This window comes from Pimephales promelas, chromosome 22 (genome assembly GCF_988280905.1).
Source record: "Pimephales promelas chromosome 22, fPimPro1.hap1.1, whole genome shotgun sequence".
Taxonomy (NCBI): domain Eukaryota; kingdom Metazoa; phylum Chordata; class Actinopteri; order Cypriniformes; family Leuciscidae; genus Pimephales; species Pimephales promelas.
The window spans coordinates 25996039-26020506 of record NC_142790.1 but is presented as its reverse complement, the minus strand read 5'-3'; the positions used below and the strand labels follow the sequence as shown (position 1 = coordinate 26020506).

The following is a 24468-nucleotide window of genomic DNA, read 5'->3' as shown; positions in this document are numbered from 1 at the left end:
AATCCTGGAATGTTTTCATCAAAAACCTTAATTTCTTTTCGACTGAAGACAGAAAGACATGGACATCTTGGATGACATCGGACTCTTTTTATGGTGCTTTAAATGATGGTGTTTTTGACATGTTCCAAACATGACCGCTGTTCTGACTGCATAAAAAGAGCTGTTGAGTAAATGATGACTGAACTGTTCAGTTTATTCAAGAAAACTGCAATATGACAGGGCATTTAAATACCACAACATCAGCGTCATTCACCATTATTGTGCCATATCATACCATAGCAGACAACAATCCATCATTTTCCCCTCTGAGTCCTTCCCAGCATGCACCAGGACACCACTGATCAAACATTAAAGGTACACCATGAAACTTTCAGCCGTCTAGCAGTGTGCGTTTTGCAGAAGAACATGTTTGAGGTTGTGCTTCGGTTCTGTGGATGAATAAGGAGATTCTCCCGCTCATAAAACATTCACGACTATAGATGTAGAACCAGTTTAGATATAAAAGGATCTCAAGCTAGTCAGCTGAAGACGTTATTATATCTAGACACGCTACTAAATTGTACGTAATTTAAATGAATTCTTTACAAGGACGTATGACAGTTTATCTGTTGATCAAATTACCGTACTCACCTGTTGGTTAATAAAAACGCCATCTCTGTGTCTCTTTTACAATATTTCAGATCCTTTAGTTCTCACTATCTCCAAAAAGCCAAGCAGTGTTGATTCTTGTTTTATTACGAGCTCTTTTTGCCAGCATACTCATGTCTGTTTGGCGTTTCTTTAAAACGGTCAACCTTTCTCACTCGTTGTGACACCACCCACTGCCACTCGAACAGCAGAGCCGGAGCAACTGTTCTCTACTCGCGTATGTGAAGAGACGTGACGTATGCACGCGATTTCCTGCGAAAACCGTCCCGACTGGTCTAAAATGAAGCTAAAACACTTATAATAGACTCACTATAGTTAATCAAGGTAAGACAAACACGTTTTGGAAAAAGGATTGATAATATTGACTCTGAATTTGAACAAAAAAGTGACATGGTGTACCTTTTAATATATGCTAACAAGCTCACACCACACTACATGATTAGCAAACTTTTGAGACTTCAGAATTAATGTAGTAAAATTTTGTTTAGTTTTAGTATTCAAAACTTTTACTCATGATTTTTAAGTCGTAGTTCATGGCTAGTGCTGTTTGGTTTTACAATATTGTTTTGATGTTATTAGAATCCATTAAAATAAAGTGAAGGATTAGTTAGATTAAATGTAAAATGTATATTTTAGAGAAACAACTGAACCATTGCTTTTTCAGCACTGTATTATTTTGTCATAAATCTGGTGAAGGTCAATTCAGTTTCAAACCAAATAAATGTGAAATATTTCAAATATATCTAAGAAATATATATTTAATTAGTAAATGTATTGAAATATGTTAAAATAATAAATGCGAAATGTTGAATTTCATTTTTGCATATAGTAAGTTTGAGCTGAATTGGCCTCCGCTTGGGTTTGGTCATCTTCATCTCTTTCCATCATGTTTATTCCAGGATTCCCCCGAGATTTCCACCAGCCCTGGTGTCACGCCTAACCATGTCCCCAGGTAGCGCCGCCATTAATAATATTGCAGAAGCATTTCATTGTGTCCTTCTTTAAAATCCTTGCATTATTCACGCCATTTAGAGTCTTTTCCCTTCCTGACATTGAATGTCAGTAGTTCTAGACATGAACAAATGTCATTGTTACGCATTCTAAGATCCCTTTTTCAAAACCCTGTAGCTTTCAAGATGGAGATGATGTTTTGCAGAAGTTCAGGTAAAACAACACCTGTAGCTTTCACTTGCTTTTATTTGAGTTTTTTCTTCTTTTTGTTTTCCTCCCAGCAGTTCATGTTTTGTTCTCTTTCACCAAAATGATGCCAAAAATCAAATAAGAAATATAGATATGTATGTGTGTCTTAATTACACTACCATTCAAAAGTTTGGGGTCAGTAAGATTTAATACTTTTAAATTGATTTATTATTGAGTAATATTTTAATTATTTGTATTAAATGAAACAAAAGTGACAGTAAATAAATGTATAACGTTACAAAAGATTTCCATTTCAAATAAATGCTGGATGTTTGAACTTTTTATTCATCAAAAATCCTGAAAAAAAAGTTTTTTTCCAACATTGATAATAAGAAATGTATTAATCATATTAAAATGATTTCTGATGGATCATGTGACACTGAAGACTGGAGTGATGATGATGAAAATTCAGCTTTACTCACAGGAATAAATGAGTTTTTAAAATATATATATATATAAAATAAAAATATTTGAAAAAATATTTTAAATTGTAATCATATTTCACAATATTACTGCTTTTACTGTATTTTGATGAAATGAATGCAGCCTTAGTGAGCAGAAGAGACTTATTTATAAAACATATAAAGACATTTTACTGACCCCAAACTTTTGAATGGTGGAGTATAAATTTGGTCTGCAAAGTTTGAGACATGGAAACATTCACACTGTCATGTTGCAGATGTGAAATCTCATCAAAACTTTAAGAAAAGGGAAAATATAGCAACACAGGCCTTTTGTAGACACGTGAATTATTTTTTAGTTTCTCCAATAATGACAATTCTGTCATTATTTACTCACCCTCATGTCGTTCTTCTTATTTTTCTTTGGAATAATAAGAAAGTATCTGAATCTAGCTCATATTCCTGTCCGGATTCAACATTTTTGCAGTGATTTTTGCATTGTCAAAACAGCGTTGATTTTCACAATGCTTTCATATGACGTAAGAACACTTTGACTAATTGACTAATTGGAGTTCAGATTACTTAGTGTAAACGTCTGTGTATGAATTGTGAATTTCTCAGGCATCTTTAGGGGCTTTTGCACCGGAGGAATGTTTTCATACGGCTGAAGTACCGAGTTTTTGGTGCGTTGGCACCGAAGGAACTGGAAACAGTTTAAAGTAGGGTCTAACCCAGCACAATAGAGTGCCGAAGTTATGACGTCACTTTGTAGGACAACTCGGAAGTTAGCGGCGCATGGGTTCCCTCGATCGAAAAGCTATGCATTTCCTCCATAGACTTTCGGAAAATCGCAAAAAAAGTTAATCCAAAATGTATACATTTTGAAGCCTATAAAGTTTTTTTAAAAACACAAGCAGACACAATAAAGTTTTAAAAACCACAAGCAGGTTATAACTGGTGTGTTTTATGTCATGGATCAAAACGTGAAAATATTTAGAGGCTTTTTTCACCACAGACCTTATTTCAGGCGATTTTAGCAAAAACCCATTCAAGAATCCCATAGACTTTAGAGCGAGGGAACCGGGAGTGCTAAAATGCTAACTCGCTTCCGCGTTTTGGCCTACAACTACAAACGAGTGACATCATAACTTCGGCACACTATAGAAACTACCAGTGACGTAAGTTTACGTTGACGCGTGTCACACGAAACTCCGGCACCTGGCATGTTATAAGAGTCATGTAAACACACAGCTTACATATACTTACTCCACAAACATGGAAAACAGCGACGGATGGACAGACGCCGAAGTCCAGCATTTTTTAACTTTACACTACAGTTGTTGACATGACCGCATAAATGCCGCACTTAAATGACTTCGCTCTCGTGCGAATGCAACAAGCAAAATGTCCGGTTGTTCTCAGGGTGTAGTTCCTTTAGATGAACTACCCGGTGCAAAAGCCCGATATCATTCGCAACTGTATGAATGAATGTTTCCAGCCTAGTAAAGAGATGTTCTGGAGACAGGAAGTGCTTGTATACACTGCACTTTTGGTTATACACTTTTGGTTATACACTGAGTTCACACTTATATGAACTATACTCAGCAAGTTTTTTTCCTTTTTTTATTAATGAAATGTTTCCTGTTGACAAAAATTTGGCCACTTTTTTGATTCTCTATTTTATTTATTCTATAGTGATGACACCAGGGCATCAACAGCTTGCTCTATGCTATACTGAAAGGTTTGTCTAAGTGAAAGGTCAAGATTTAGATAAACAGCGTGCATTTGGTGGAAGCTTGTGCTGTTTTGGAGGACAGAAGAATGATGAAAGAAGGTGGAAATATGATGGAAAAGGACATCTTATAAGAGAACGTTCCCATATCGCTCTTGCTTTGAATACGGCTCATCGCATGAATTTTTAAACACAGCCACATTAAATACATTTGTGCGTAGTCACAATATATTAGACTGATCCAAGAATTGATTTGAATGTTATAGTCATAAACAAAGCAAAGAAATGTTAAGATGTTAGAGGAAATGCTAAGCAGAGAGGAGACGAGAGACCCAGAGCTGCAGCTTTATTGCTTTATTTAAGACTTATTTTTACTCAATGACAAAGCTTCGGCTTATGAAATATGAAAAATAAGCCTAGTTGCCAGGGGAATTACTACTGTGTCTTAATGTCTTTTTCTTAAACATTTGCATGTTCAGTAGGCATCTGTGATATGTTATTGATTATCGCAGATTATTTTAATTCATCCATCAGTTTATGCACAGCGAACGTTTCAGCACCTGGATAAGCATTAAAATACACACTGTTTGAAAGTTTATTCAATTTACAAATCAATTCATTTACGACTCAAATAAAGCACATAATACAGATTTTATATTTAATAGATGGCTTTAACAAATATACAAGCTACGCATTGTTCATTTTATTTGTATTTCATTGAGATGTTTTATATTTGATTTTATTTTGATGAACCCGTTAATTTATTATGTGGTAATCACCAGCATGTCAGCTGCAATTGCTACCTTAAAAGTATAGAAATTAAAAATGTAAAATGTATAATAATTTTGTTTATAATAAAAATTATTATAAACTTTTATTATTTTCTTCCTTGTACAAACTGAAGAACCGGTTAAATTATTATGTGGTAATCGGCTTCTATTCTATTCTATTCTTTTCTATTCTATTCTATTCTATTCTATTCTTGCACAAACGGAAGAACCAGTTAATTGCTACCTTAAAAATATAGAAATTAGGGAAATTAAAAACAAAAACACATTTTTATAGTATAATAATTGTATTTATAAATAAAAAATGTATGCTACAAATAAATAATAAACTTAGATGTTAATATTTGTGTATTACTATTTATATTTAACAGTGACCTTACTATAATTCTATGGAAAAGGTAAATCAAAAATGAATCAAAAATTGAGCCTGAAAGGCTAAAATGGCTTCCATTATTTGAGGGCCGTATCCAATAGCATCACTAGATGCATCTCTTTGTGATGTCATCACAGGTGTACACAAAATGAGTCCCAGACACGCACACATGAGCTTCACTAGACTGACACTGAATTAAGTTCATGCATCCTGCTGAGTTGTGATTGCAAAGTTCGCTGCAAGATTTCCAGAGAATCAAGACTAAGAAACCTTCTTTCTTCCCCACTCCCTTCATCCATACCTTTATCCGTGAATTCTTCCTCCTCTTTTTCTTTTTTTTTTAATCAAATTTGACATGCATTCTTCATTATCGCATCACTGATGTTCTGTCTGCTGTTTTATTTACATTCCCTTGTTCATTTCTCTCCCATTTTTGTTTATTTCCTTTGTTGTAAATGCGTCTGGACGTCCTGACATGAATTCATCTCCCCACCCCCCGAAATCTTCCATTCCTTCTGTTGCAGAGCACATGCGACACACTCCGGAGTCACTCGGACAGTCTCGGATTCGCGCCGAACGTGCTACCTAGTCACCCGGCTATAGGCAACTTCGAGGAGTTCGCTTGTTGATGACGCAGGCAACGGGACGGCTTAGGACACGACGGAAAACTGTGAAATATATCAGATAGACTCCAAAAGAAGTGTAAGTCCATGAAAACGTACATGTTAAATAGTTCAAAACAAACAAACAATGTGACACCTGAATAGAATCAATATATCATCATCGAGTACAAATAGGCAACACTTCCAGAACAAAACTCAGGTTTTATTAAGAACATCACAGCCTCTGTTTGTTTGACATTGTGGAAAATCCTGGTAGATTTCATCATGACCTTTCTTTTCGAACGATTTCAAACGTGCAAATACTGTGAGGGTATTTCATCCGAGAGTGTATTTTTTTCCTCTGTGCTTTTCTTGAATCCTGTGTGAACACTGTGGGCCTAATTTGATCAAGCCGCCTTAAACAAATCTCAAAAAGAAAGCATTTTAATATTGCACAAAAATTGTTATAGATACAGACGGTTTGGCCAAGGTTTAATCTATTTTGGCACTTTTTTGTATAATAATCGTGTAAGCTTTAACTGCGGTTTGACTGAATTCAGCCCTGTGATAGTACTCGAGAACGTGTAACCATTCAGAATGTTTGTCTCTGTTCATATTTTGTGTATATATATATATATATATAAGTGCAATAATATGCATAATGTGTTAATGAAAACCGTATATTACCTTCAAGTCTTAATTATTAGCTGTCAGGTAAACAGAAGGAACGAGATGCTTTCGGTACTACCTGAGTTACCAGCAATTTGCTCTTCATGCTGTCTTATTTCGACACGCTAACGTTACTCTATTTATTTCCACTTCCGTCTACTTGGCAGTGACCAGATGGGATGTTGTTGAATAATGTTTAGATTTATGAATGATGCATTTTATGTGTAATGATCCTATGAAAGCTTCACTACTCTTCCCATCCAATCCCATGAATTCCAAGAACATGTGAAGCCATTCAGATTGTTTCCTCTGGGAGATAATTCATTAATTTAAGTGGCAAAGACTGTACGCGTCTTATAGAGTTAAACACTCTTGTTAATTATAATGAGCACTAAAAATCCCACTCATAGATCATAGTTCCCCATCCATTGGGAAATATTCAGATGATACCGTTGAAAACTTGACACATTACTCAAACAGTTTGATTTGATTCTTTTATGTTTTGGGGGTCTACCTAGAAGTTACAGGTGTTTTCCTTTTTCTACCATATATATATATTTATATATCACTCGTATATATATATGCCATATATACACTCACCTAAAGGATTATTAGGAACACCTGTTCAATTTCTCATTAATGCAATTATCTAATCAACCAATCATATGGCAGTTGCTTCAATGCATTTAGGGGTGTGGTCCTGGTCAAGGCAATCTCCTGAACTCCAAACTGAATATCAGAATGGGAAAGAAAGGTGATTTAAGCAGTTTTGAGCGTGGCATGGTTGTTGGTGCCAGAGTATTTCACAATCTGCTCAGTTACTGGGATTTTCACACACAACCATTTCTAGGGTTTACAAAGAATGGTGTGAAAAGGGAAAAACATCCAGTATGCGGCAGTCCTGTGGGCGAAAATGCCTTGTTGGTGCTAGAGGTCAGAGGAGAATGGGCCGACTGAGTCAAGCTGATAGAAGAGCAACTTTGACTGAAATAACCACTCGTTACAACCGAGGTATTCAGCAAAGCATTTGTGAAGCCACAACACGCACAACTTTGAGGCGAATGGGCTAAAACAGCAGAAAACCCCACTGGGTACCACTCATCTCCACTACAAATAGGAAAAAGAGGCTACAATTTGCAAGAGCTCACCAAAATTGGACAGTTGAAGACTGGAAAAATGTTGCCTGGTCTGATGAGTCTCGATTTCTGTTGAGACATTCAGATGGTAGAGTCAGAATTTGGCGTAAACAGAATGAGAACATGGATCCATCATGCCTTGTTACCACTGTGCAGGCTGCTGGTGGTGGTGTAATGGTGTGGGGGATGTTTTCTTGGCACACTTCAGGCCTCTTAGTGCCAATTGGGCATTGTTTAAATGCCACGGCCTACCTGAGCATTGTTTCTGACCATGTCCATCCCTTTATGGCCACCATGTCCCCATCCTCTGATGGCTACTTCCAGCAGGATAATGCACCATGTCACAAAGCTCCAATCATTTCAAGTTGGTTTCTTGAACATGACAATGAGTTGACTGTACTAAAATGGCCCCCACAGTCACCAGATCTCAACCCAATAGAGCATCTTTGGGATGTGGTGGAACGGGAGCTTCGTGCCCTGGATGTGCATCCCACAAATCTTGATCAACAAGATGCGATATCAATATGGGCCAACATTTCTAAAGAATGCTTTCAGCACCTTGTTGACTCAATGTCACGTAGAATTAAGGCAGTTCTGAAGGCGAAAGGGGGTCAAAAATAGTATAAGTATGGTGTTCCTAATAATCCTTTAGGTGAGTGCATGTATGCCGTATATATATATATATATATATTTATGTTCAAAAATACCCCAGAAAGTATTTGGACACTTAAGCAACACTTCTGAATTTCATTGCATTAGATACAAAGGTTCCACTTTATTTCAATAGTCCACTTCAGACATTCTACTAACTACATATCAACTAACTCTTGTTAGATTGTTGTGTTAGGGTTAGGTTCAATAGAATGAGTTGCAAAGCTTCTTCTAGTCTAGTCTCCGTCTAGTCTAGTATTCTTCATCTGATTGGTTGGATCCTACAGGATTTCCGGAAGAGACGTGTGTTGTAACTAACAGTGAAAAAATGAAAGAACGTTAAAGAATGCATGTAGTTGCAAAGTTACTTATAGTTAGTAGAATGTCTAAAGTGGACTTTCAAAATAACGTTTTACCGATACAAAATATCAAACTGAATGGCGTTTCTTGTTTAAAAAACAAAGCACAAGCACACTTTCGAAGCAAAACATTTCACAAAGAGAGTTGGATGTACTGTACAAAATGAAGATATTTCAAATCTTAGTGGATCATGTTTATAGTTGATGTAAATCACCTTGAGGCCTGTTGGTGGAAAAACGGCGTGGAAAAGTCATGTTCGTTCGGACATTTTAGTGACAGTTTTAAGTGTAATTTAAGTGTCCAGGTACATTTTGGGGAGCTTCAGCTTCACTACAGTGCTTTGCATTGTGGTTAAAGGCAAGATATCATCTTCCATCATGTTTTCTGCACTCAGCAACAATGTATTATTGTATTGTTTTATATAAACCACAATGGGATTTCTAGTACAGGTATCGCGATTTTAAAACGGAGAGATGTGACATGTAAATGATCCAGTATAATAAACAATATATTTAACCATCTCTTAATATGTTGTCTGTTGATTCTGTGTGTAATGTCAGGCCTGCTTTTGTCTGTTTATATCGTCTTAGGCCCTGTTTACACGAGAACGCTCGCGGGTGAAAACGTAAATATATTTTATCGGATGTGCCTTTTGTTTACACGGCGACAGCGTTTTTGAGGCTTAAAAACGCAAAAAAGTGAAACCACCCTCCAGAGTGGAAATCTTAAAAACGCTCCACCGCCGCGTTGCCGTATAAAGGGTAAAAACGCAAAAGTCTGCTTGACAGTGAAGGTTGTACACAGGCGCGTGGACTTGGTGTTATTGTAGTATGCAGTCCTAGCCGCCTGAAGTGCATACTACATTGAATTTCACACACTTTTGCATTACCATTTGCACACGGATTTCCCACCCAAAACGCTTGTCTAAAGCGTTTACGTAACGCTTTTTGCGTTTTCTCTTCAGAATCGTTTCCGTGTAAACATTGCCTAAGCCTGACAGTGATGTTATTGTTGACTAAAACTATTAACAACGAATTGTTTTCAGACATTGAAATAAACCTAAAATATAAATATTTGATGGAAAAACTTTTTCAGTTTACAACTAGTTCATAGCCAAGTATTTTGCTTTTTTTTTTTTAAATAATTTTATCAAATGACTAAAACTAAAATAAAACAGCTCTACAAATCTAAAACATAATAGAAATGACAAACTAACCCTAAGCAGAAAATTACTACCTTAAATTAAAATTTTAACTGAATATATATATAATAGTCTTATAATTATATAGTATAATCTTATAATTAAGAAATACTATAATCAAATATAAATATAAGATTAAAAAACAAATGTATTTTAGTTTATTGCCAAAAAAAGCTAAATACAAAAAAAGACAAACTAACCTAAGGCACATAATAAAATTACTGACTAAATTGATGAAATAAATAATAAACTGAGAATATAAAAATAAATTCAAAATATTAATACAATAATTATATACAAGTATTAAACACTTTAAACTTATGTCACTGTATTCCCAAGGCAACAATCCTAATTTTTGTTTAAGTATTTTGCAATTTTTAAATTATTATTATTATTATTATTATTTTTGTAAATTACTAAAACTGAAATTAAAAGCTATACAAATCTAAAATAACAATGACAAACTAACCCTAAAAACATAAAATGACTAACAAATGAAAACTGAAAATGTAAAAAAAAGCTAGAAAGAAATACTGTAATACTAAAACAGCACTGGTGCCTGAAATGATCAACCAAGACAGCAAATACAGGTTTTGGTGTGGTTTATTTATTTTTTCGATAGTGTTATTTCGATCAGACAAAACAAGTCAAAATCCAACAAAAAGAGACAAATATAGAAACAAATTAAATATACAAATATATAGCACCTGGCACAGTTCGACCCCAGACTTGAAGATAACAGAGCTGAAAACAAAGTGTTTCGCTTGTGTGGGAAAAACCCCAGAATCCCGTAACACTGCAATCGCTCGTCATCCTGATCGTGTTCGTTCGATAACATCACACCCACACAAATAAATACTGTACATGCGGTCTTAAGGTACACTAAGAGGTATTTCGGTGGGTATGATATTAATGCCGTTACCCTTATAAACTGCTCTCTAACATCCATTTGCTGCAGTATTTCAAGTAGGTGATTTCTGAAAGCTCTGGCCACTGCGTCGTTCAGGCCGTGTGTAAACTGTCAAAAAGCCCTCAGGCTCTTGTGATGCTCATATTTTGAGAGCACATTCATTACAAACTATTTGTTCTATGGCGGATTCTAGTTTAAAAACGGATTGAACTCCACACAGAAATTTTCAGTTTCGGGTCTACACGGACTCGGACACGAGACAGGAACTGCTTAAACGGATGAATTCTGGGATACGGCTTGAAAGATGTGTAATATTTAGGCCATCACACTGGAAAGAGACTGTTATCGGTTGGGTGCAAAGTACAAATCCCAAATCCACATCTTAAAAACATGACATTCACTGGTTTAGTCAGTTTAACCTTGAATAGTCGCTATTTGTAACTAGTTGAGTGGTTAAAAAGGTTGTTTACAAGTTGAAAAAAAATCCTAACATTTTATTAATTTAAATATTTTTTCGACATTTAACTCGAACGTATCTTTAGCTTGTTTCATTCTTATAGCATCATCAGCGTCATTTAATGCAGTCATGTGATCATCTAAAGATTAAAACAAGCACATTTGTCAGTGTAGATGATGAAATGCGCTCATGACAGACTGACTTGTTCAACAAAAATACGATTTGAACTCTATTCCCCTGCAAATCAAACCCTTTTTGGTAAAATGTGATGAATATTATTGCATTTTATTAATATCTGTCAACTTTTGTTTCATTTAAATTAAACTAGGCAAAATTATCCTTAATTCTATATATTATATTTTCTTCAAGGAAAAAAAAAAATTATATGTTGAATAGTATGTTTTTCTTATGAGGCAACTGGTATGATTTTACATTCAGTGAAGTTTCTCTGTCCGCCCGTGCTAACTCTCTGTAACGCTAAAGTCACACTAGCAATACTACGATAAAGGATGTTTTCATCCCTCAAAACCGAAGCAGCGCGTTAAGTAAATACTGCCGGCGCGGAGAAAGTTACTTGCCCTAACCCAAATAAATCAAACATTGCATGATGAAAAAATTAAATGGAAATAAATACTGTAAAACAAGTGTCATCCTGTCATGTCAGAAACAAAACACACACACACACATACACAGCAGTCTTAAATGTGATTGATGTGAGGAGGGAGGGAGAGTGGCAGACATACTCTTGCAGTCCATTACATCAGTTCCTCTGAACTGGAAGACCGTGCGTCCAGAGGACCCAGCGGCCCCTGGAACAGCATGCTTGGTGTGGCGTCCCAGCATGCTTATCAAAAGGTTTCAAAGCAAGGCCACAACTCCCAAAAAATCAACACAAAACCTGCAAAAAACAGATGTTGACCCATTTATAATATAGAATTTGATTCATTTAGCACTTTATATATAGCGATAGTGTGTAAAATCGAATGATTTATTAACATAATGTGACATAAGCGATGTTGTTGATGTGGACACGCACCGTACAGGTTGAAGGCACTTCAGCTGCTCCCTCTGCTGGTCTGATCTGGCACACGGTTGATGTTTATCTCTTCCTCGTCCCCCTGCTCCTCCTCTTCAGCCCAGCCACCCAGACGGACAGAAGTGGGCGACTCCAAGGTGACTGTCTGTGTCTCGGGAAATTGAGCTGAGAGAGAAAAGCGGCTCATGATCCTTTTGTGCCAGAGTTATACCATTTAAAATAGATTGATTAACTCAAAGATTCAACATTTGACATCATAGACCTGATGACGACTTATTCTGGCTGAGAAACGCTCACTTATTGACTGAATAACTTGACTGACTTATAAATATCTCAATATCTCAGCTCAGGAAGGGTCTAGAGCCTCCATTTTTGCACTCAGGTTTAAGTCTCATGGCCCTCTATCAGAATCCAGAGTTTTGAGAAGATTGGAGAAACTTCATTTTTCGCCCAAAACAAAAAAAACGAAAGGGGTACCAGTGTCGTTTTTTTTTTTCGGGTCGAAATTTTGAGTTTCGATATCTCAGCTCAGGAAGGGTCTAGAGACTCCATTTTTGCACTCAGGTCTAAGTCTCACGGCCCTCTATCAGAATCCAGAGTTTTGAGAAGATCGGAGAAACTTTTTTTTTTTGCACCGAAAAAGTCGACAGGTTTTTTTCGGGGGGGCGAAATTTTAAATTTCTCTGATCTTCTTGAAACTCTGGATTCTGATAGAGGGCCATGAGACTTAAACCTGAGTGCAAAAATGGAGTCTCTAGACCCTTCCTGACCACCACTATCTGATGCCTTATGAAAAATCAATTTCTGTGTGCAATATGCATCAGACGGTTCATTAGACAACTCGATGGTTCCCTCACCACTGTTGGCACTCAAGTCCCTCATTGGCACAGAGGCCTGAAACAGTCCAGGTGCATGCTGGGTCTTCTGCTGATGCACCTGAGGGAAAGACCAAAAACTACTGAAAAACCATACTGGATTATGAAGGATTGTTCTTAATATTTGAGTATATCGGTGTACTCACCTCATGCATGTATATAGCGTGCAGGCTCATCTCGGCAGATGCAAACTCTGACACCAGGGCTGAATGAGACTGGCTGAGCATCTTGGAGTCACTAGCGGACATGCTAAAGAAAAGGTAACGTAGATTACTTCGGTCTGAATGATATGATTTCGACACAAATTGCGATTGTTTTTTGACAGTTACCTGTCGGACACAGTGTGGTCGCTGTAGTACACGAGGCCGTCGTGCTGCTGTCGGGATGTGTGTGAGCGAGATCGTCCTGCATGGGGCTGCTGGGAAGACGAGAGTGACGCCAGGACACTAGCCGCGGCTGAAGCCGCACTGTTCGGAGTGATGAAGCGCCGGTTCCTTCCGGGCAGTCCAGAGGCAGTCAGCACAGGGTGAGCCAACACACTGGCTAACAGGTTATCAGGCTGAAGACCAAAATAATGCAGAAACACATGCATCTCATTGAGGGATGTGAAAAACCAGCTGGTGATGTAACCCTGCTGACGCTCACGATTATGATCTGTGAAATAACCAATCTGGCAGCAAGTGCAGAAACAATGCAGAGGGATGCAATTAAATGTCAATATTTCTTGTCTTTCCTGGCAGGTTTTATAATATCCTGAACGCCACAGGAAACGTTTTTTCTCTCTCTCTCGTTTTCCTTTCGGAATGGAGTGTTTCTAAGCGTGTCCCATAATATTTTCACATGATTTTTTTTTTTTTTTTGGTGGCGAGTGGGGACTCGACTGATTAAAATTAAGTTTGTTAAAAGACAAAACTGAAGCTTTAGATAAACACACTCAGTTTTTTTTTCTGATAGAAATAACTAATAATATTATATTGTTAATAATAATTATTATTATTTAAACCAGCCTTTCTCAAACTTTTTTCAGTCAGGACACCTTTCAAAAGTGCATAAAATCTCAAGGCACCCCAGTGTAAAATATAATTTAAAAACACTGCATAACCCAAATTTAAATGCAAATGTCTTGTTTAGTTAGACAGAACAGTAATGAACAGAGCATAATATGAACTGTAAATAACAATAATAATAAAAACTTTATAGCACCTTTAAAAACACAGGTTTGCAAAGTAATTCACAAAATAATTAATCAGAGACACAAATGCCATAAAACCGTAAGAGGTGGACCGCCCAATACAAGAACCCAATAACAAATCCAGACCAGGAGAACTCAAATGAAGTGCAGGATGCAGATGAAATAAAATAAAAATCCCCGGCTCTTATGGGGATTTTCTTTTCAAAAAACGATCCATAATGCTGTAACTAAAATGGCCTAAATTCACGTTTATTTTTACGTTTCTGTCAGTCTGAGGTGTTAATATAATGCGTTGCTATGGATTGCGTCACTTGCGTCAAGTTGTGTGCGTCTTGCTTCGGTCTTGTGAGACGGATTTTTTTTATGATTAATTTTATATATTTATCTAAAATGAATTTACAATTTTATTAATATGTTCATATGTTTAAAAAGAAGAATGTAAATATGTAAATTCAAATATATTTATATATGAAATGTCAGCTGTTTTTTTTTCTGTTTTTTTTTTTCACATTTTTTTTAGCCTACGTAATTTTTTGGCGGCACCCCTGACACAGCTAGGGGGCACCCCAGTGTGCCGCGGCACCCACTTTGAGAAAGGCTGATTTAAACGACCGTTCAAAATTTATATAAAATATTTTATAATATAATAATATTTGTAATTTTTTAATAATTAAGAAAAAAAAAATATTTTTTGCAATTAAGCACTTTTTCATCTAATCTCCATCTCGCATTATTATAATAATAATAATACTCATTCTCATAATTGCAATATATATATTGTAAGTGTTTATATAAAATTGTAAAGTATTTATAAATCAGGTCACTATTTATTGCCTCGTTTAAAAAGTTTAAAAAATCATTGTGCTTACCGTAATGTCACAATGCAAAGAAAAAGAAAAAAAATCCTAAAATATCTCTTATTTTTGTAAGTGTGTTTTAATGTGAAGATCTGTGAGATACTCCACCCTACATTACATCTAGCTGTGTTGTGAATGCTGATTGGAACATGACAGGGATCCTCCTAATACAGTCCGAGGCAGTGGTGAACATGAGGAAGTGTGCCTTACCCCAGTGGCGGACTCGTTGGACAGCAGCGAGGTACAGAGAGGAGCCTCGGACAGCAGCAGCTGAGGAGACGGTCCCGTCTGAGCGTCATGTTGCACCTTCTCCATCAGGTGACTGATGAACACCGAGCTGTCCTGCGGGGGCTGCCAGCGAGGGTTTTTGATGGTGAAGTGCATCAGGGAAAGCTCCGTCTTGCCGTTCTCAGCCTGCTGGTACACCGAGGCCTCCGTCTGGCCTTCAGACATCCACTGAGCGAGACGGGGGAAACGGTAAGCTTTACCCACCCATTTATACCGCAAGCTGAATGTCCAAACGTGCATGTGATCTTTGATGTGCATTTACCTGTGGGTTGCCATGGCGCCTGATGTCCATCTGGGCGAATGAGCAAATGTCTCCCACTCCTGCCACGTCCACGGTGAAGTTCCGGAAGAAGTCGATGATTTCTAAAGACTTGCTCCGCAGGGGGAAGATGAGGATGAAGGGCGTAATTATGGGACTGAGAAGCTCCTCCAAGATGAAGACCTGCAGGACAGGCGCACATAAATGAGAGGAACAGGTGTGAAATAATCCTAGAGGACAATCTAAGATCAGACAACAGGAGCAGAGAGGTAAGGTATCATTTCATACTCGAGATAACCGAAAACTCAACAGTTCCTGTGGTAAACAATCAGCCGTGCTCATTTTCAGCGCTCAGACTTTGAGGACTTTACCTCTCTGTATTATAAAAGTAAAAGTAAAAGTCAAGACACTTAGAACACTAGATATATGATTACATAGGGAGTACACTAGATAGGGAGTACACTAGCTTCTAGAACAGAGCCGCGGTTAAAACTCACTCAATTCTCGCTGTCGACTAATAAATTAAGTGACTGTCTACATCAAGCGCTGCTAATCAAGACTGTTGATATTATATAAATAATTTATATATAATTTCCACAACCATGTTATTTAAATATTTGAATATTTACAATTTAGTCATGTTTGTTACTAGGTTTTTTTAACTTTGTTTCTGCTGCTTTATTTTTGGGGGAAACCGTTAAAAATAATAATAATTCTGAATTCTTTGATGAATAAAAAGTTCAAAAGCACAGTATTTATTTGAAACAGAAATCAATTTTAACAGATATGTCATTACCATCACTTTTGATATGAAAAGAAAACCCCACATTTTTTAACATTAGTGTATATTAATGAATGAATGAACAAAAGGCATGATATCGAACAACAATGATCTGACAAAGTCATGCAGTTCTCACCGCTTTATACTGGAAAAGCTGTGCCATCTCATCCCGGGTCTCGCTCTTGTTGGCGTTGCCCTTCCAGTGGTCGGGCATGTAGTGGATGTGTGCCAGGACACACTGCAGCAACTGTTCGGGACACCACACCATATGTTCATCTGGAATAAACGACCTGTAAGAGATTCACACGGCATTACTGTAGACCAGGTCAGGGCAGGCTGACAGGTGCTGAGAGTGTTCAGGTCACAATTACAATGCTTAGGTGGAACGAGGTCAGCAGAACACACGCGACGCCACTCGTTCTCTGACCTGATGCCAGCTGGGAAGATCTGCGGAGAGCCATTGTCTTTTACTTTACGTAGTTGGACCAATATGTCTTATATCGAGGTGCACAGCTGTAGTCATTTTACACATTAGCTCTGTTCCTCGTTGTCTACATAGGCAGCATCTTTAACTAAATGGAAACTCTATAACTGTATACTAGTACACTAGATAGGGAGAACACTAGATAAGGAGTACACTAGATATATGTCTAGATAGGGAGTACACTAGATAGGGAGTACACTAGATATATGACTAGATAGGGAGTACACTAGATATATGACTAGATAGGAAGTACATTAGATCGGGAGTACACTATATAAGACTAGATAGGGAGAACACTAAAAAGGAGTACACTAGATACATGACTAGATAGGAGTACACTACATAGGGAGTACACTAGATATGACTAGATAGCGAGTACACTAGATAGGGAGAACACTAGATAAAGAGTACACTAGATATATGTCTAGATAGTGAGTACAGTAGAGAGGGAGTACACTAGATATATGACTAGATAGGGAGTACACTAGATCAGGAGTACACTAGATATATGACTACATAGGAGTACACTACATAGGGAGTACACTAGATATGACTAGATAGTGAGTACACTAAATAGGGAGTACACTAGATATGGCTAGATAGGGAGTACACTACATAGGGAGTACACTAGATATGACTAGATAGGGAGTACACTAGATATATAACTAGATAGGGAGTACACTAGATATATGACTAGATAGGGAGTACACTAGATATATGACTAGATAGAAGGACTCTAGATATAAGACTAGATAGGGGTACACTAAAAAGGGAGTACACTAGATATATGACTAGATAGGGAGTACACTAGATATATGACTAGATAGAAGGACTCTAGATATAAGACTAGATAGGGGTACACTAGATATATAACTAGATAGGGAGTACACTAGATATATAACTAGATAGTGGAGTGCACTAAATATGTCACTAGCTAGGAAGTACACTAGGTTCTGGAACAGAGCTGCTGTTAAAACTCACACTCAGTTCTCTATAATAAGGTGCCTTAAAAGGCAACATAAATGTTGTAGCCTATCTTTAAGAACAGTCTATAGCTGGTTTTCTTTTAGCAAAGATGGTCACTTTACTGTGCATCCTATTTGATCTTTTATTTCATTTTCTTTTATTTATTTCATTATTACATTTTTTGTTTGCCTGGTCCTTGTACAGTAGGTGGCGTCTGCTAGATGAATAAATGCAAAAGTCTTGCCGTACCTGGTGATGGTGATGACCACGCCAAGCACGGTGATGGCCGTGAGGATGTGTTGCACGGTCAGCACGTCTTCATCGTACACCGTCAGAGCGATGAGCACGGCGAACACCGAGCCGGAGAAGAAAGCCACGTTCTTGGCCAGCACCGCCAACATGGGAGAAACAAAGACATTCATGTACTTGGCGGCGGGTTTGTACCCACGGCCCATCCTGCCTTGCAGCTCGTGATCCAGCTCGTTGAAGTGGCGCAGGTAGAGCCGACCGTACAGCGACCAGCGCCGGGCGCCCAAACTCCCCGGCTCCCGCTTGATGACCTCAGCGTAGCTAAAGAACGCGTACAGCACCTGCCACACCAGCACGAAGGGGCACAGCAGCAGATTGACCAGCCCCGTCAGCAGGATGACGCGGCTCAGCTGCTTGGCCAGGTCCTGCCGGTTTGCCGCCCGTTTGTATTTAGGATGCAAGCTCCATTTGTTCTGGAAGAGTGAGAGGGGTCCCCAGAACAGAATGAGCTCAAAGTTGTATTTTAGGCCCTGCGTGAGGAAAATCATGTCGCCGAAGAAGGGCACGCGCAGTCTGACGGGCAGCAGGGACTTGTTGATCATGGCCACTGTGTAGTTTTTAAAGCGCAGGATGCGGTGGTAGATGTCTAGTTCGGAGAGTTCCCGCTTCTGGACACACATGGGATGCTCACGCTGCAGGTGAATCAAACGCCCTTGAACTTCTTGCCATGTGAAGTTACACAGCTCATCCTAACATTCATGAAAACACAAAACAGTGTGTTTGACAGTGTTTGAATGAGTAGTATAATATAAACCATTTATTATTCGTCTAAATTATTTATTTACAAAAAAAAAATATTTATGATATCCCTATTATACCTCTTATATTTCATTTATTTTCTTATTAAATTATATAAATAATTATATTTAGGTGTGACAAATGAATGTGGTTATTAGTGTGCTAATTTATTTTTAAATTAAATATTAGTTTTAGATTAATTTTATGATTATTATCCCTCAGGTGCTCTTCGTTTCGGAGTCACACTTGTTATCTTCCCGGTCAAAAGTGACCGGACACCTAAAAATTAAATTTCCTCCATCCCAGTAAAACCAATGCAATTTATTTTTGTTCCATAATATTTATTCTTTGTAATATAGTATTTTGAGACAATTTGATTGAATTTATTAATATTTATGCATTATTTATGGTCTATTTTTGCCATGGAAAAAAAAAAATATATATATATATATATATATGTGTGTGTGTGTGTTTTTATTATATATATATTATTTTTTTCAAAATATTATTAATGCAGTATTTTAATTTAAAATAGATTCTAGGCCTTCAGAAAAAAAAATGTATTTTTTGAAGAAAATTAGCACCATCTGGTTACAGTATAGAGAAAAGGCGTAGAATCATGGTGTAATCACTAGATGTGCAGCTCTCTATGGGGAAGCATGTGAATTCCCCAGATGTTTATGAACCCTTTTTTTTTTTTTTTGGTGGATTTTAATATAGTTGAAACAATCTCAAAAACGATTTTTAAAAAAAATAAAATAAATAAATAAATAAATAAAAATTTGTGAATTGTGTTTTTGTCAATTTCCCATTCATTTCCTATGGGGGTCATTTTTGACCAAAGACCACAAGTGTGACTATTTTTTTAAGGCCACTTAGCATGCTCAGATCATGACCTCAATTTTTTTGTGTGTTCACATACATAATGCCATAAAAAGTCACCAATTTTAACATATAAAATTCTGATGAAGCTGTGATTTTTAGAAATTAAAACATAAATTTTGTAATCAAAATTTATTGGTGTGTATGTGTATAAAAGTGTGTTTGTATGTGTGTGTTTGGGTGGGTGGGTTTGTCTGTTTTGCACTCTAGATGTTGTAGAGCGTCACCCCTTTCCTGCAGTGTACTTTTTTTTAGAATTGTGGCCGATTTGTAGATTGCACGTACAAAAATTCAGAGAATTTTTTTTTTTTTTGTCAATTTCCCATTCATTTCCTATGGGTCGGTCATTTTTGACTAAAGACCACAAGTGTGACTACTTTTTTTTACGACCACTTAGCATGCTCGGATCATGACCTCAATTTTTTTTTTGTATTCACATACATAATGCCATAAAAGTCACCAATTTTAACATATAACATTCTGATGAAGCTGTAATTTTTAGAAATTCAAAACAGAAATTTTTTTCAGACAGTCAGAAATGACCGAAGAGCTCCTGAGGGTTAATATAGATGCAGTTTTATGACTAGATAGGGAGTACACTAGATATATGACTAGATAGGGTGTACAATAGATAGGGAGTACACTAGATTTAAGACTAGATAGGGAGTACACTAGATATATGAATAGATAGGAAGTACACTAGGTTCTGGAAAAACTCACACATCTTACCATCTGTATTTTCAGAGCTTTAATATAAAACTGCCGGATCTCCCAGTAGCTGAGGACGTTAAAGATCACCTTCACAAGCCGATAGAGCCAGAAAATGGCCGCCATTATCAAGAGAAAGATGATCCAGCTGTTTCCTTGAATCCTGATCGAGGAAGAAAGATGATTATGGGATCGCTCAAGGGTTCGTTTATAAGTTATAAATATAAATTGTATATAATATACTACCATTCAAAAATGTAGTGTTTATTCAGCAAGGATGCAAAAGTTACAGAAAATGTATAATGTTACCAAAGTTTTATAAATGATTTTATCTTGAAAACAAAAAAAATCGCAACCGTTTTCAACAGTGATAATATTAAGAAATGTTTCTTCAGCACTAAATCATCATATTAGAATGATTTCTGATGGATCATGTGACACTGAATGAAGCTGAAATGAAGCTGAAAATTTAGCTTTGATCACAGGAATTAATTACATTTTTTGAAATATATTCAAATAGAAATGATTTAAATTTGTAATTATATAACATGTCACACCTTTACTGTTTTTACAGTACTTGGTGAGCATAAGAGACTTCTTTCAAAAACGTTTGTTAGTGAGCGCAAACGTTTGTACGGTAGTGTATGTAGTTTGGCTTGAATAACTAAATCTCTCTTCCAAAACAGAATGAAAGCAGATATGGAAAATAATATGACCAACCAAATGAGAATGTTTACCAAGTCTTTATTACTTTATGAAAGCACAAGATGTTCCTGAATGAAGTGTGTCACTGTCAACTGTGATATTAATATGTTTGCGTTGCATTTCGGATTCTGTGAACAACACATTTGTAAATTGATTTATACTTCTTCTGACTCTATCAGTGTTAACATTAGGTGTCCATGATAAGGGTTACCATGGAAAAATCTGAGAAACAAGCAAAATAGCGATCCAATGCCAAATAGACCAAAACATTACACACTCGGTTTCTATTTAAAACACATGAGCTGTACGTAATACAAAGTTTCAGTATCATCTACAGTCACAGAAATAGAATAACAGGTTCTCTGAGAGAGCAGATCATCCCAACACATGCTTGTTTACAGCCTGCTTATTTTGGAGAAGTAGGAAACCAATTAGTTCTAGGGTTTGAACGTCACATGACGTAATCTATAGAGCAAAACAGCATTCTCACCCAGAGCTCCAGGGCACGTTAGAAAACAGGCAACTACAAAAATCCAGCTAGACATGACAGGAAAAGCGCAATAAGAAATCAACGTACAACTTTGAAAACTGAACACAAAACGTGATAACCCTAGAGTGGTGTATTATGATTAAAGTTCACGTGCAATATCAAAATATCAGCAAACTGGCTGTTACAATTCAGGTTGTAAAAAGTTGACCTATTTGTTCTTTTCTAAAATATATTATTTAAAATATTACAAAAGCGCTAAAACCTGGTTTTAATTCTAAAATAGGACTGTCACTAGTAATCGGTCAATTACTTTGACAATTGGTCGAATAAACCGATTAATTGAAGTGAACAATAGCTCATGACAGCTCTATTCTTTGCTTGATTCAATGAAAATACAAATTTTGACCGTAAACTGAACAGTAAGAGATTTTCTGTATAAATAAAACATTTTTTTAATATTTAGAATGCGCTTTTATTTTTATATTTTCATTTTAGTTTAAGCTCCAGTAGTTTTATTATGCTCTTCCATCATTTTTAATAGTTTGTTTGTAATATTTCTATTTAGTTCTTATTTATTTAGTTTTAGTAATGTTAGTACTTCAACTGAGTATTATTTTATTTCAGTCAGCAGCAAAGGAAACATTTCTTTACAAGTTTTTTGAGTGTGAGTTTAAGCTTCTCATCTAATAGTTATTTATTTTATGCTAGATTTATTCCTATTAATAAATATGTTAATGACAAGAACACTGAAGTAGTGAAATATGTTATTAATTTATTGATTGATCAATAATCTAAATTAATATTAATAATATAATAATATAAATATATATGTAAATAAATACTGGATTTTTAAGCAAACAAACACAATTCAATGTAACCACAGATTTCTACAAGCGAAGCCAATTTTAATTCGCAATAGCAGGAAGTTCAGCATCTCTCAGTGCATACGCCTGTATAAACCGGACACACTGACCTCTCAGTGCATTGCTCGCTGGGTAAAATAGCATCAGGAAGGGTGACCTTGTTCCTGTCCAGAGGACCGAGGCTCTGACCCGTGTGGTTGACCACTCGGTTGGCAAAGAGAACATCATATTCCACACAGTTGAAGAGGAAAGTTGTAAACGTGACCACAAACAGGAATTGCCTGAAAATGGAAATGCAAAAGCAGACATGATTAGTATACCCAAACCTGCCCTAAATAATTAAAGCTTCAGGCAATAAATAAATATGACTTACACAAGCTCGAAAAATTCTGATAACACCATACAGGCGAATCCATTCTTCTGATGAAAATGATATATGTGAGCATGTTGATTAAGGCCTCTTGGATTCCAATAATAGTGGAAACAGTTTTAAAGAATTACAGCTTTGTTTAGCATTAATGTAGCCAGAGCGTAACAAAACACCAATGCCTAATGATGAATAGAGGCAGTGTGTTCTCATGAAAAAGAGAAAATGATACTGAAACAGTGTTGGGAGATTTTCATGCATTCACAAAATTGCCCATTTTTCCATTCAGCCTATGAAATGTATGTAAATAATATTGCAAAATTCTATATTTTTTAAAGGATATTCTTGTGAAGAAATTGTCGAGGTTCTTGATATGATGCCATGGATCTGCAATGTAACAAAGACATAATTCAAATTATATATATAAAATAACATATTATCTTGTCATAACTTGTCATACTGTATGACAGTGAACAATACTTACCCCCTCTGCCCTCTGACACATGGATGAGTAAATCTTCCTCTCCTGGAGGTGAGTCTTCATCACAGTCTTCTATCCGATGATACTCCTGGTACGTTTCAAAACCAGCCATCGTGTTTTACATTCTACCTCTCTATAATATTCACCTTAGGTCCTGAACAACAGGTATAATGATATTAGTTATGACAATTTACTACAAACATATCTCACACCATAAACAAGTGCAGAACCAGCTCAAACTGACCAAGTTCACTGTACTCTGTGTTTTTCTGACAAAGCCCCAACCACATGCTTGGTTTATGTTCAGTTGAGTCAAGGACAGACTTGATTGCATCATTACAAACAGACAAAGACACATGTTGTCATAATAACTCACGATGACGTATAAATGCAACGATTATTAATGACAACATAACTGATCGTTAGATTAAACCATTTTTTATGAAGTGTCTGCTAACAGGGGTGAGTTTAACAGATGACCACCACACACATCAACCTCATCCATCCAGGCAAAACTTCTCATTATTTGCTTAACGTTATATCGTCTGTTTTTGTCTAGTTGAGATTTTATTACTGAAAACACTTCTATTGAAAGAAAACTGAGATGATTTAAATATGTAAAGCGCAAAATGAGTCTCACCATCCGAGCAAAGATGATCCTCGCCTTTGCTCTTCACAACAAAAACAGATATGACAACAAATATCGCCTGTCGTCACTTTGGTTTCTAGTAGCGTCACTTCCGGGACTTTTATTCACTACATGTAATGCAAAATTATTATATATATTAAATATTAAATATGTAGGTAGCAAAGAAGTGTATACAGTTTTCTCTATGTTCTTGATAGTTCTATTTAAGTTCTGTTTAATTTAAGTAATTTCTTAACTAGGTAACTCGTTGACCAGAGGACTGTTTTAAACAAAAATTGACTATTTATATTATTAGTTGCATGTATTAATACACTATTACCCTTTATAACAAATTATAGAATAAAAAAATATTTATTTAAATTAAAAGAAAGTAATCGTAAGAAATAAAAGCGTTCATCATTCAAACATAC

General features: G+C 36.4%; 2 protein-coding genes across 11 annotated transcripts in view; one reads left to right on the top strand and one right to left on the bottom strand.

Moving 5' to 3' along the window:
- The window catches only part of LOC120488428 (acid-sensing ion channel 1C), an 84828-nt gene extending 75741 nt beyond the window's left edge, over nucleotides 1-9087 (top strand). For 4 of the 10 annotated variants that reach the window (XM_089125451.1, XM_089125452.1, XM_039685166.2 and 1 more), the window contains 3 exons: nucleotides 1548-1600; nucleotides 1777-1812; nucleotides 5667-9087. In XM_089125451.1, coding sequence (XP_088981577.1) covers nucleotides 1548-1600; nucleotides 1777-1812; nucleotides 5667-5745 — 168 coding nt within the window. In that variant the 3' untranslated portion in view covers nucleotides 5746-9087. Of the gene's footprint in view, nucleotides 1-1547; nucleotides 1601-1776; nucleotides 1813-3944; nucleotides 5635-5666 lie in introns of those variants that run through there. The other 6 variants (XM_089125454.1, XR_016149117.1, XM_089125456.1 and 3 more) reach the window with 6 other exon arrangements.
- Nucleotides 9088-11962: 2875 nt separating this feature from the next.
- Nucleotides 11963-24138, bottom strand: atg9b (autophagy related 9B). The gene is made up of 15 exons (XM_039684450.2): nucleotides 24050-24138; nucleotides 23413-23563; nucleotides 23272-23315; nucleotides 22935-22999; nucleotides 22672-22842; nucleotides 20525-20666; nucleotides 18116-18864; nucleotides 16553-16706; nucleotides 15639-15818; nucleotides 15299-15544; nucleotides 13369-13598; nucleotides 13186-13288; nucleotides 13022-13100; nucleotides 12165-12329; nucleotides 11963-12026 (listed from the first exon to the last, which is right to left on the bottom strand). Exons 2-14 carry the CDS (start codon nucleotides 23519-23521, stop codon nucleotides 12184-12186), a joined length of 2418 nt encoding a protein of 805 aa, XP_039540384.1. The 5' UTR covers nucleotides 23522-23563; nucleotides 24050-24138; the 3' UTR covers nucleotides 11963-12026; nucleotides 12165-12183.
- Between the last annotated feature and the right edge of the window lie 330 nt (nucleotides 24139-24468).

Coding starts and splice junctions, on each gene's coding strand:
- atg9b (XM_039684450.2), bottom strand. CDS start 23,521: ATGGCTGGTTTTGAAACGTACCAGGAGTATCATCGGATAGAAGACTGT. Junction 23,316..23,412: donor TGTGTCAGAGGGCAGAGGGG/GTAAGTATTGTT, acceptor GTTACATTGCAG/ATCCATGGCATCATATCAAG. Junction 23,000..23,271: donor TCGACAATTTCTTCACAAGA/ATATCCTTTAAA, acceptor CAACATGCTCAC/ATATATCATTTTCATCAGAA.